The sequence below is a fragment of the Lacerta agilis genome, chromosome 10 (assembly GCF_009819535.1).
Source record: "Lacerta agilis isolate rLacAgi1 chromosome 10, rLacAgi1.pri, whole genome shotgun sequence".
Classification (NCBI taxonomy): Eukaryota; Metazoa; Chordata; class Lepidosauria; order Squamata; family Lacertidae; genus Lacerta; species Lacerta agilis.
Genome location: NC_046321.1, coordinates 54,452,698 through 54,466,360, shown reverse-complemented (window position 1 = coordinate 54,466,360; position 13,663 = coordinate 54,452,698). Strand labels below are relative to the sequence as shown.

General features: G+C 41.1%; 1 protein-coding gene across 19 annotated transcripts in view; it reads left to right on the top strand.

Moving 5' to 3' along the window:
* CADPS2 (calcium dependent secretion activator 2) overlaps positions 1-13,663 on the top strand; it is a 323,931-nt gene that overhangs the window by 233,819 nt on the left and 76,449 nt on the right. For 7 of the 19 annotated variants that reach the window (XM_033161510.1, XM_033161508.1, XM_033161507.1 and 4 more), the window contains exons 17-19: positions 1,260-1,280; positions 11,319-11,422; positions 13,082-13,090. In XM_033161510.1, the coding sequence (XP_033017401.1) occupies positions 1,260-1,280; positions 11,319-11,422; positions 13,082-13,090 (134 nt within the window). The remainder of the gene's footprint in view (positions 1-1,259; positions 1,281-11,318; positions 11,423-13,081; positions 13,091-13,663) is intronic. The other 12 variants (XM_033161511.1, XM_033161509.1, XM_033161503.1 and 9 more) reach the window with 3 other exon arrangements.

Here is a 13,663-nt window from a genome sequence, read left to right as displayed (position 1 = left end):
TACAACAATAACCCAGTATCGTTTTTCCTCTCTTAGATCTCTAATACATATTGCATATATTTCGACATGTTTTTGCTATTCTCATAACCAGAATTCTTCCAAAATATTTTCAATTTTCTTCTGTCACTGAAAGACTGAATTCTGTCACGTGCTTTTATCCCCAAGTCAATTCTGTTAGTTCTATAGATTTTTGACATCAAACCTTATGTTATATCGGGTTTTCATAAGATGTCAGTGGTCTCTTTATGTTCACAAAGTCCCTTCGAGACAATTTTTTTGTAGGAAGTGACAAATAAGTGAAATATTAATAATAATATACCCTGTAGCTATTTGGAAATAGTATCTAATATGTAGATAACGGGAAAGGATAGCTGTAGACAGTGATTTCTTTATCTGCATTGATGATGCAATTTTCAGTCAGGGTAGGGGTGAAGTTTTGCAGCCCTGCAGAAATGTGTTCCCTGTCCATGACTATCAGAAATACCACAATTCAACACAAGCAAAACTATGTGAATTTGCTTAGTATGTATAATTCATTCAAGTTCCACAATCCAGTTTTTCTTGGCATACAATTTCAGTATATGTTTTTAATTCAGAGTACCCACAGTCATCAAATACTACTATTTTCTCAGCAAAATAGATACCATACCTGACTGATGGCCTGCAGAAGTTTGGTTGACCCAGTACATAGCTGTCAACTTTCCCCCTTTTTTTAAGGGAAATTCCCTTATTTCGAATAGGATTCCTCGCAAGAAAAGGGAAAAGTTGACAGCTATGCCAGTATCAGTTCAGTTGCCTGCTGGTGTCAATGGAATGTTTAAAAATGTTTAACTTTTTCTCTGATTTACATCTGCAGTACATTTACTCCAATCATTATTTTTGGTTGTGAAAATACATCCGATTACTAATCGCAGGAAATGGTTTTCTTGTTGCTAGCGGAGCATATTTCATAGAAGTTAACAAAAACACTGTTCAGGCTTTTCCATATGAAGAAATAGAATGTGCATTATAGGATAGAAAATAAAGTCACAGACATCATTTATTTTCTTGCTGATCCCATATAAAAATTATGTAGTGAACCTGATTATCGGGATGAATTTGTCGTCTTTTTAACAGGATGTTAAAGAGGTTGCATATTTTTATTTGCTAGAATAAACGGATTTCTTATACATTACAGCTTGACTTACATAATGAAGGTAAACTAATACTACTATTTTCTGCTTCTCCCTCCTCCCTTATTTCTTGCCCTTTCATTTAAGCTACAAATGAAAAGGATCCAGGTGACTGCTGTGTTAATTGTGTGCGTGCATGCATGCATGCATGTATTTAAGAGTTCTTTGCGGCTTTATTAATTGTACAATGTAACAACAACAAAATCAGTGCATGCTTATTCAGAAGTAAGACCTATGGGATTTACTGCCAGATAAGTATATATGGATGCGGGTGGCTAAACCACAGAGCCTAGGGCTTCCTGATCAGAAGGTCGGCGGTTCGAATCCCCGCGACGGGGTGAGCTCCCGTTGCTCGGCCCCAGCTCCTGCACACCTAGCAGTTCGAAAGCACATCAGAGTGCAAGAAGATAAATAGGTACTGCTCCAGCGGGAAGGTAAACGGCGTTTCCGTGTGCTGCTCTGGTTCGCCAGAAGCGGCTTAGTTATGCTGGCCACATGACCCGGAAGCTGTAAGCCGGATCCTCGGCCAATAAAGCGAGATGAGCACCGCAACCCCAGAGTCGTCCACGATTGGACCCTAATGGTCAGGGGTCCCTTTACCTTTAAGTATATATGGGGCCTCTGGCTAAGTCACCGGGAGTGTTGTATCATAATGGGACAAGAGCCCTCTCTGTGTGTTGTAGTCAAGGAGAACTTGTGACTAGGTTGTGGATCTCTGCCAAGTAGCCCCTCCACCTCCAGTTCCAATGTTGGAAAGGTGGGAGCCTTCATATAGACTTCCATGTGATCTACAGTTCCATATCACGTGTAAGCCTTTTCATGCAAAGGTTTCCTCTTCCCCCTAGATATTTGCACTAGGCACATGCAAGATCCAAGATCACATATTCTCCATAACTGTTAGCATTACGCTTGAAGAGGGCTAATGTCTATCACAATTTAAGTTATCCCACCGGCTGACACATTCTAGGGGGAAGTTATTACCGCGGACAATATATTTTATAAGGTTGTATCAATGTTTCAGCTTCACTTATAGAAGATTACGTATCGCACATAACAAATTGACCACAGTATCAAAATAGACCGTTTAATGATAATAATACAATACGCAGCGTTTAATTTTCTAAATGAACAATTAAAATGGCACTGCAGTAGCTTTACACCTACATGTTACCTCACGGGCCACCTCTCTTCATATAAAATATCCCGGAATCTGTGTTCACCATCTGTGGCCTTCCTTCGTGTGCCTCTTCCATGTGAGATCCAGAGGGTGGCTACATGAGAAAGGGCCTTTTCTGCAGTGGCCCCCTGCTTGTGGAATGCTCTCCCCAGGGAGGTTGCCTTGTGTTTTCATTATATATATTTTAGGCGCCAGGTGAAAATGTTCCTCTTCAACCAAGCCTTTGGCTGATTAATATCCTACAGCCTTTTGAATGTATTTGTGGGAAGGCGGGGTATTGCTTTGTTATTTTGGTTTAATTATTTAGTTGTGATTTATTTTGTATTTTATTCTGTGAGCCATCCTGAGATCTTTTGATGAAGGGTGGTAAATAATAATAATAATAATAATAATAATAATAATAATAATAATATCAGTCTGCACTGGGGAACTGTGCAGGGCCAAAATCTCCTAGTTTTTCCAACAGTTCTGTGGAAGCTGAAACAACCACAAATTGGATCACCAGCTGTGTTCTTTCTGCAGAGAAATATCTAGGGGTAGCAAATGTGAGGTACCGTGGTGCCTTGGTTGTCAAATGCCTTAGTTGCCAAACAAATCGGCTCCCAAACGTCGCAAACCCAGAAGTGAGTGTTCCGGTTTGCGAACGTCCTTTGGAAGCCGAACGGCCGACGTGGCTTCCGCAGCTTCCGATTGGCTGCAGGAAGCTCCTGCGGCCAATCGGAAGCCGTGCCTTGGTTTTTGAACCGTTCCAGGAGTCAAATTGACTCCCATTATGGATTAAATTCAAGAACTAAGGTACCACTGTATTCCTGTATTGGATTGGTCATTTGGGATCTTTTCTGTTGGGGAAAGCTCCCCCCCCCCAAGCCATTCCAGAATCGGATTCAGTAGTGTGACGCCCCATTCTCATCAAGTGTATGCTGAAGCATTTTTTTAAAAAATCATTTGTAGAGATCGACTGTTAGGGCACTAACAAGTTGGCGTGCTGAAGCGCAGCAGTCAGGGTGAGATAAGCCAAGGTCAAACAGTCCAGGTCAGAAGCCAGCCGAAGTCAGGTATCAGTACTGGGGTCAGGAGAAGCCCAAGTCAGGGACAGTCCAAGTCAGGAACAAACCAAGTCGATCAGGAACAAGCCAGGAGTCAGGAACAACCAGGAACACAGGAACAAGACGAGCAAAAGCAACCACGCGCCCAGCACAATAGTTGCAGAAGCTGTAGAGTGGGCTAGCTGGCTTCCCTAAGAAGTCGGTTCACTCCCACGCTTCCTATGAGCTACAGCTGTCTCCAATTGCCGCCTTCGCTTCTCAGCTCGGCGTTCCACAGCTGAGAAGGGAGGAGGAGAGGGGATCGGCTGATTCCCCTCCTGACTGGGACCTGCTTCTGGCCCCACTTCTTCCTCTAGCTCTGGTCTTCCCTCCTCCTCCCTGTCAGATCCCTCCTCCTCTGAGGAGTGCTGCCACCAGTCCTCCCCAGGTACGAACTCCTCAGATTCCTCTGTGGGTGCTGCCCTGTCGGGGGAGGGGGCTTGCCACCACTCCTCATCTGACTCGACCCTGACATCGACAAATGGAGCAGGGAGGAGAGCAGGAATGCACCATCTCCAAAGAATTTCAAAGGTGGAGGAATCACAAAGAGACAAGGGTCTTGATAAGGGGAGGGAGCGCCCTTGCAAGCTTCCACCTCTTGCGTTCTCTTTGGTCTGCTGCCTGAAGGTTCCTCATCTCTGATCTCTTGCCTCCACTGCCTGTACTGGCAGCATCTCTCCAGGGTACCCGACAGTCTTTCCCAGCCCTGCCTGCAGATGTCTGGGATTAAGCCAGAGACTTTTTGAATGCAAAGCATGTGCCTCTACCATTGAGCCACTTGGCTAATATTACAAATAGATCAAAACTTCTCTTTTCAGAACTGTTATAGCTTTGGAAGCTTCAAAACCCATATGGTAATTTCAGTACTTTCTCCTTTGGAGAACTCTTGCAATCTGGGCAAGGAACGTCAGGTGATTCTTTGTATAAGGAGTCCACACATCGTGGGCCCAACTATTTACAGACTAGCTTTTCAGGAAGTCCGCTAAGTTCAGTAATGCCCTCCCTGTTTTTCCATGGGTAGACAGCTTGTTTCTACAAGAGAGCACCTAAGCATCTGATCTCCCTTGTCTTCAGCTTGAAATGATGCAGGACTTGGGCTGTTTTTGACTATTTATCTCGGGTCTTAGTGGAAGCCTGAAGAAGGAAGTACAGTAGTTTAAAATTGAGTTGGGATATGGGTGACCCTACTTAAGCATGACACTCATTGGTGAACTTGAGGAAGTGCACTGCCTTTTCACCTCACGGCCTCTTCAGGTTTGTCATGAAAATTCAGAATTTTGAAGCACTGGAGAATTAAAAAGTAAAATGTGTAATTTTCCAGAAATACGCATCAAGTTACACCTCCCACCTCACCCTGGTCTGAGGTTAACTTCTTTGAAGCTCATTTTCCTTCAGCCCAGTAGCCTAACAGCATTTATAACTAGTCACCATACTAGTTGTTCCATCTAGTGTCAGCTCATAGACAGTATTATTTTATTTACTTATTCCAGTGCTTATCTTTCCTCAACACTACATAATGAGATTAAGGGAAGAGCAGGGCAAATGGCGGTAAGTTTAATTTCCACCCTCCAAACAATTTCTATCCACTAAAGTGAGATGCCATCAATGGAAAAAAAATGCCACTGTTGGACCTTTGGGTAACATATAGGTTTAAAGCTACTGCAGTGACATTATAATTGTTCATTTAGAAAATAAAACACTGTGTATTGTATTATTATCATTAAACGGTCTATTTTGATATTGTGGTCAATTTGTTATGTGCGATACGTAATCTTCCATACGTGAAACTGAAACATTTATACAATCTTCAAAAAAAAATTAATTCCACAGTAGGAACTTCACCCCAGAACGCGTCCCTATTGGTGGGGCACTACGTCTGATTTTGCCGCATTTGTGATGTTGCTTCAGTGTGTTTTCTTAGTAGCGGCTAGAATTTCAGGGAACGGGTTGATTAGAATTTCAGTCCGCTGAACTTTGAAGGGGACCTTTCCTTGTCCATGTGGCCAGAGCAGAACTGAAACAGCAATGTTCTCTGAAGTTTACACACCTATGAGTGAGCTGTGTGGGTTGGTGGGTGGGTGGGAGAGAGAGAGAGAGAGAGAGATACCCACACACGTGTGTGCTCAAATGTGCACATCTAGCATACTGATTGGTGTCTTGCCTCTGTGATATGTACATGCCGTGCCAGGCACAATGGATTTCCCCCCTTTTTGTGCGTGTGGACTCTTGGTGCTACTGCCGAATCGGCACAGAGAAGGGTTGCCTTGGTGATGTCCCCGAGGTTAAGGTCACTTTCCATTTTCAAAGACGGCTAAGGTGGTGATGTGATAGCTTTGAGTGATATTTGTAGGAGTGGTGAAAAGGGAGCTGCTGACAGGGTTGTGCTCCCATTTCTCCTCCTCCCTGGGAGAGGCACGGTTTCTCTAACAAGGTTTTTTTTTTGTTTTGTTCTTTTCAAAGCATTTTGATCCCGGTGCAAATTAAATTACAAGCTTAAACACTCTTTGCATTTAATCGCAGAGGAGTAGGAGCTAGATCTGCATTTATTCTACCTGCATGGCACCCTTGTAGTTTCCACCTATTTCCTGGGGAGTAAAGGGCAACTCCAGGGAAAGAAAAACTATTCTGTGGGTGCCTAATAATGAGTTGTATGAATAGAGAATCTTAGCATCTCTGTGCATGTGATCAAAACTTGGGTGGTACAATATGGTTGGCAAAGCAGAAGCTGATGACTATTAAAGAATTCCTTGCAAGTTCTGCAAAATCCCAACCATATTAGACTTCAAAACGTGTTTATAGCTCTCCTGATTGCTGGAGCAACCATAAAACATGGGAGCAAGTTTTACCTTGAAGTTTGTTTATATATATAATCACAATGGGACTGTCTGTGGTGGTGGTGTCAGTGCCCGGGACTGACTCTGTTACACGTCACCAACTCTTGTGGGTACCTCCAAATTCTCCCTGTTTTTCATTTCTCTAGCCTTATCTGACCAGAGCTGGTTTGTAAAAAACTCCTAAGAAAATAATAAAGGCTTTCATAATTTGCCCCTTTTTTGGCATTGTAAGCCAGTGTTTTTCAACCTTTTTTGGGCAAAGGCACACTTGTTTCATGAAAAAAATCACGAGGCACACCACCATTAGAAAATGTTAAAAAATTTAACTCTGTGCCTATATTGACTATATATAAAGTAATTCTCTTGAATAGGAATCAAATAAACACAAAGAAAGTATTTTATAATTACTTTATTATGAAATAGTAAGTAAACAGAAATATGAAAAAATATAAAATACTTTATTCAGTGCACAACCTGGGTCTGTTTGGCTGTTTTTTTAAAATCTTTCGAATTTTTCAATTTTTCCCACGGCACACCAAGCAACATCTCACGGCACACTAGTGTGCTGCGGAACAGTGGTTGAAAAACACTGTTGTAAGCAATCCAGTAAATACTTTGAATCGATTCAGGAGTGTGACACTCTCCTTTCTTCCTTGAGCCCCTTTCCCAAAAAAATTCCAGGTAAATATTGTAGATGAATTAGTCCCTTAACACATGTGTACATAGTTGGAAAACAAAATGAAAATTCTACCCAAATCTCCTTATTTTGAGACCAGGCAGATGTAGGCAAATGAGTACATTTAATGTGTGCATATCTGGGTTTACTGACTAAGCAATCTGGCTTTTTAATGCAGAATTCAAATGCATAAATACAAAAATAGACACGACGTTATAATTTGGTTAGCTTTCGCCCCTCACTGCCCCACAGTTAATTTTTCCACGTTTTCCATACACACACATTCCCTTTTTCATCCTTCATCCTTGGTTTGTTTGCTCACTTTAACAACAATAATAAATGTTTTTAGTTGCATATCTACCATATCTACACTGGAAAAAAAGTGATAAGATTGTGCCATTCAATAGGACTGGAATATATCTGGGATTATGACATTACCAGATTTTAGCTTCTGTTTGCTGATGAAATTAGCCAGGTATCTAACAGTGAATGAGTGCAGTGGTGCAAATTTGCTGGGGGGAGGGGAAATGGAGAAAAGAAAAGATAGAAAAAGGCTGACAAAGTGAAGGACGAAGGGCAGGCTATGGCCAGGAAAAAGGACAATGAGAGACTTCTGTCCAGACAAATGTCTCAAAAGCTTGAACCACTTTAATGAGGTCTTTTACAGACAAGTTTTCTAAAAAGAATGGCTTCATGTAAATGCCCTCCAAGCTCACAAGGACTTGTCTGAAGGAAAACAAGAGCACTAGAGGCACTATTGAACTGAAGGCAGAGTAGAGCCATTTGTGTATGTGGTGAGAGGCCTTCTGCGGTAATTTAAAGCTCTTAGTGCATGTTCATTTCACTGAAAGAACAAAGGGCAGAATCGGTGAGTTCGGCCGGTGGCATATATCTTTTTATTGGATGCTGGTTTTTGTTCAACGGCACAATAATCAAATAAACGAGCAAAAGGCTTGCCTGTGCTAATGTGCAAATCCTGCAACCTTGCTGCATTCATACAAGCAAGAATTTGCTGAGTCTATGATGCTTCACCACTACCAATTCAACAATATGAACTCGGCCATTTCATCGTGCTGACCTCTGATTCACGCCACCCCCTCTCTCTGGAGGGCCAGAGCTCCTTCATTTCTGGTTTAGAGTGTTATCCAAATGCCCACAACTCACATAAGAGAGCAAGAAGAACATACGTTTAAAGAAGATTGGAAAACATTTATTGAATATATGGGAAATAATTGTGTACAGCTGAAAATGCTGGCAGCATTGAGATAAATTCAACAGCGTAAATAAGTTTTGATGGATGTAATAATGGAATACACAATGGTATAGTTTTTGTAAAATATGCAGGGATTTATGATATGCAAAATGAACCATGGAAAGAGAAGAAGGGAAGTCACTGATATCTTAAGGATGTAAAATGAGTATCTTAAAGTGTAAAACGGAAAATTGAAGAAAAATGATATACAGTGGTACCTTGGTTTTCAAACGTTTGGGAAGTCGAACGGTCTTCCGGAACGGATTGCGTTTGAGAACCGAGGTACCACTGTATGCAATAGAGTGTCATCCAAAGTCTGCAAACAGTGCAGTTATATAGTGTGAGATGCAAATGGAGAGTTTGGTCAGGAGATGACCTCTCCTAGGACCTAGAGACAGGAGGGTTTTTGTGAGGGCATCGGGACTGGAGGAGGAAGAACAGCTAAAGTGGAAAGCCAGAGGGTGGGAATCAGAAGCAGGAGAGTGTTCCTGCGCTCATGACCTCTTAGTCAGCTTTCCAAAGGCATCTGACTGGCCACTGTGGGAACAGGATGCTGAACTAGATAGGCCTTTGGCCTGATCCATCATGGTGGCTCTTACATGGTGGTGCAGAGCTGGACGACAGAGATTTTACACAAAGTTCCCTAGGTAGGAAAGGGTTTGAAAGGGGAGAAGGAGACTGAATTTCACAGACAGATTTAGTACAGTTACACTAGACTTTAGCTTGCAGATCTATAGTCAGTGCCGTATTGACGTATAAGCTAAACAAGCTATAGCTTAGGGCCCCACTCTCTTGGGGGCCGCCCAAAAAAAATCACTATTAATATACTTCTTCTTAATTGTATTTCAGTTCAACAATTACTTTGATAAAATACATATTTTATTATGTGCAAGTGGCTTTAGATACCTATTAGGTTTCTAATAAATTACCATGTAGCATATATATTGTTGGCAAAGGACAGCTGGACATATAAAGGGCCCCATTACCTTCAGTAGCTTAGGGCCTCATCAGACCTAAATCCGGCCCTGCTCATGAGTGGCACAGAATTCCACAAATCACTGGCCCCTTCTCCTAGATCTATACTCTATAGAGTCTATAGTATCAATACTACCAATAGAGTCTATAGTAGAGTAATATTTGACTTCCTGTGGTTTTCTTCTGAGGGCTCTTTCTACCCATTTGGAAAGTAGCCTTCTGCACAGTGGTAAAATTTATGTTCATTGTTCCACACACACTTGCCTGTGGCCCCATCCACCCCTGGCCTGTGGCCCTCAGGTTTCCTAGAAAAGTACCTGGTCCTCGGGCAGAAAGGGTTTCCCACGCTTGTGTTACAGGAAAGTTTGCAATATATGAATAAGGTGCAATATATTTTAAAATTCAGAATGGATCGGGGGATTGCCACAACTCTGAATATTTTAATTTCATTTTGTTAAGTGTTCGGCAGCTAATTATACTGGGTGGTATTCAACCAAGATTTACTCAGAGTAGACTGGTTGAAATCAATGAACCTAAATTAGTCATGGGCATTAATTTCAGCGATTCTGAGTAAGTGTCATCCATAGTTTCTGCCCACTCATCCCTGACCACTGGTCCTGCTAGCTAGAGATCATGGGAGTTGTAGTCCGAAAACTGCTGGAGATCTAAGTTTGAAAAACACTGATCTAGTCTAAGCTAATATTTATGATAGCTTTTAAGGGTATCCTTACCTGTGTGCTTTCTCCTCTTTTGGAATTTGCCTTTTTCCAAGGTAAATTTATTCTAATGTGTGTCTTGACATTCTTTCTCTCCCGCGCTTTACTGCTTTGGTGGAAGAACCTTCTTCTTCAAATCATTTTTAGGTTGTGAGGTGACCAGGAACTTAAAAGTGTCATGCAATACCATTGTTCCTTCCCAGTTTCTGGATCAGTCTAAACCTGGTGTTTTCAGAGTATGCATACTTGGAATTTAACTGCCTGAAAAGTGTAAATTCTTCCTGTAGACCACAGTTTTTCACACGCTGTGAATGCCAATGTACAGGTGAAACTCGAAAAATTAGAATATCGTGGGAAAAGTCCATTTACGTAAGCGATTGTTTTCATTAGCTACTGGAGTTTAATATAGGAGATAGACTCATGGCATGCAAAGCGAGATATGTCAAGCCTTTCTTTGTTATAATTGTGATGATTATGGCGTACAGCTGATGAAAACCCCAAAGCTGAAATTGTGAATTTGGGGTTCTCATCAGCTGTACGCCATAATCATCACAATTATAATAAAGAAAGGCTTGACATATCTCGCTTTGCATGTCATGAGTCTATCTCATATATTAGTTTCACCTTTTAAGTTGAATTACTGAAAGAAATGAACCTTTCCACAATATTCTAATTTTTCGCGTTTCACCTGTAGGCAGCTCAATTTGAACAGAACACAAGGCGTCCCCTCTGCATCTCCAGTGTTGTTGTGAGGAGGTAATTTGTGGCTTTCATCTTAGATGAGGTGCAGCTTAGCATGTCATCTGAGCACTAAACTGAGGTTAATCGTAACTGCGGTTAGTGAAAACCAAAACTGTGGTTTGGAGGTGGTTTGTTTCTATTGGTGGTAGGTAGTATTCGCCACTGTTTGTCCGGGTTTGAGTGACATGGCAGGCTGTAGTTGATAAAAAAACAGATACAGGTCTTCCCAAGCTCCTTCTGATCAGAGGGAGAAGCAAGGAACGCACAAGCCTAGAGGAAGGATATTTTCATTCCCAAACCAGCCCGTTGTGTGATAGAGGGGGAAACGAGCAACTAGCCTCTGCTTTTGTTCTATAGCTAACAATGGAGAGGATTCAGACTTGGATGTGGCAAAAATTAAGCATCTGATGTCCCGGTACAGATGTACCTGTTACTTCCGAAGCATTAAATTAGAAACGGCTCATAGAGTGGTGTTTTTTGGGGGGTGGGTTAAATATTTTTTGCATGCATGCAGTCCGGTCATAACAACATTACCATTATCTATATTAAAAGCATGGCTGGTGCGCTGGAAAAGTGTCAGCCTTTTAAGTCATCAAATTCTGTGTTGTCTCACTTCTCTGGAATGTTTCCTGTTCCCACATTTCCCTAGCTGTGATCATCCTATCATTTGTGTGTTCCTTTTCACCGCAGAGACACTGAACCAAGCGTCTCCTTCTGTAAAGCTGGAAGAGGTTATTCATTTAGCAGAGCTCTGCATCGAAGTCCTGCAGCAGAACGAAGAGCACCATTCAGAGGTGAGGATAACGGCATTAGCTGTACAATAATGCTCAATAGCCACCGTCTATGGCCTCGGTGTGAAGCAATTCTGTCAAAAAACATTACAGCGAAAGCCTGTGACATATGTTGAAGGCAATTCACATTTGCAGAGCCGTAATAGTTTTGAAGGTTATGAAAAGTGAAGTGAAATAAAAACCCGACTTGGGTTTTTCTCTTGAATAAGCTCCAGGCTTCAACATTAAAAATAAATAAATATAAACAGCAGATAAAGCAGAAGGGAGAGATGCTTCCAGTCGTCAGTCCCGAAATCTCACAGAGTGCATAGTGCAAATGATCCATTTTCCCATCTCTTGACTAAAATAAATAGCAGAATAGAAAGAGAGGGGCCCTTATAAATGACACTAGATTTAAAAGTTAGAAGGCAGAAGCACGTTTAGTATTGCTGTAAGCTAACCAACGACACAGTCCCATTTAATCTGTCTTTTTCTTTAAAAAAAAAAAAAGTGGGTTCAGTTCCATGAGGAAAGCTCTGTTAAATGAATGAACATGCATTCTGCTCACATGCAAGTCCTGTTTGTTTTGGGGAAGCAAATGCTGGAGACATCCCTAAATAACTTCCACTGAAGCCACGCAGTACCAGTGATATTTCAAGAATTAAGAGTTTCCTTTATTTTACAAAATGAACAAATATATTTCATACACTTGCATTGATATGGTTCTTATTAAGCGTGTTAAAAGTTTGATCAAGTAGCTTACAAAGATGCATGCAGCTACTTGGAAGGAAGTTCATATTTTTTTGAAATGAAAACCTTTTATAATTTTTTTTTCTGGGAAAGCATACAAAGTGGTAAACTAAGATATGGTGTCTATAAATATGATCATTCAAAACATCTGCTTTTATCTCACACTGTCGATTCTAGATTTTAGCTTACATCTGTCATGTGTGAACTTGTTATGGATATTTTATTTTATACTGAAGAAACAGCTGCTTCAATAATTTGAAAAGCACTCCCAAGAGGCATTATTCTTCACTAGTATTACCACTGCGTTACTCTGGAAATAATTACTTAATAAAATATATATGTGGGTTTTGTCTTCTGAAAATATGCATTAAAGTAAAACTTTTAATCAAAGAGTCATAGGAAATGTCAGAACTTACATCCTTATTTTTTTGTTCTTAAATTGCAATTTTAGTACATAGTTCTGGAAATAATTTTACAAACAGAAATACATTTTATAATTCTGATGAATATTGTCTTTTTGAAAAATATTCATTATATCTCTCTCCAAATATTAATGACTGAAAATAACTTGATACTATTAAAGACTGTACAGTGATACCTCAGGTTACAGACGCTTCAGGTTACAGACACCACTAACCCAGAAATAATGCTTCAGGTTAAGAACTTTGCTTCAGGATAAGAACAGAAACCATGCTCTGGTGGCGCAGCGGCAGCAGGAGGTCCCATTAGCTAAAGTGGTGCTTCAGGTTAAGAACAGTTTCAGGTTAAGAACGGACCTCCAGAACAAATTAAGTTCTTAACCTGAGGTAGCACTGTACAGATCTCGTACCATTGTAGAAAAAGAGAACCTGTAATCCGCTGGCTTCAACCCCATGTTTAACCATTTTAACTTTTTTCCCCCCACAACACTACCAAAATTTTGGATTCCCTCAGGGAAAAGAGGTATGTAGCTCATCCCAACTAAGGCAGGACATTTTTTTTTCCTGGTTCCATGCATGGAATTGTTAACCACTTTCAAACATGTTGCATCAACTCTGTTCATGGGTGGTTTGCTTTCCCCATATTTATCTTCCTTCTGAAATCCATCATATTGGTATCTTCTCTTTCCTCAATGCGGTTCTGCCTTTAAGTTTCACCTCTCTCATGGAGCCATCAAACAGCCTTGAGGAGGACTGGAGAACCTTTGACCCTCCAGACATTGTTGGACTGTAACTCCCATCGTCTTTGATCATTGGCCTGTTGGCTTGACCTGATGGAAGATTTGGTCCTCTAGATGTTGTTGGAGTCCAGCAACATCTAGAGGACCAAATCTTCCCCCAGACCTGTCCTTTAAAAGACACATCTATAGCATCAAGCTAATTAATCCATCACTGGGTTGTGAACACAAAGACTGTAAAATGTGTAGAAGAAGAAGAGTTTGGATTTGATATCCCGCTTTTCACTACCCGAAGGAGTCTCAAAGCGGCTAACATTCTCCTTTCCCTTCCTCCCCCACAACAAACACTCTGTGAGGTG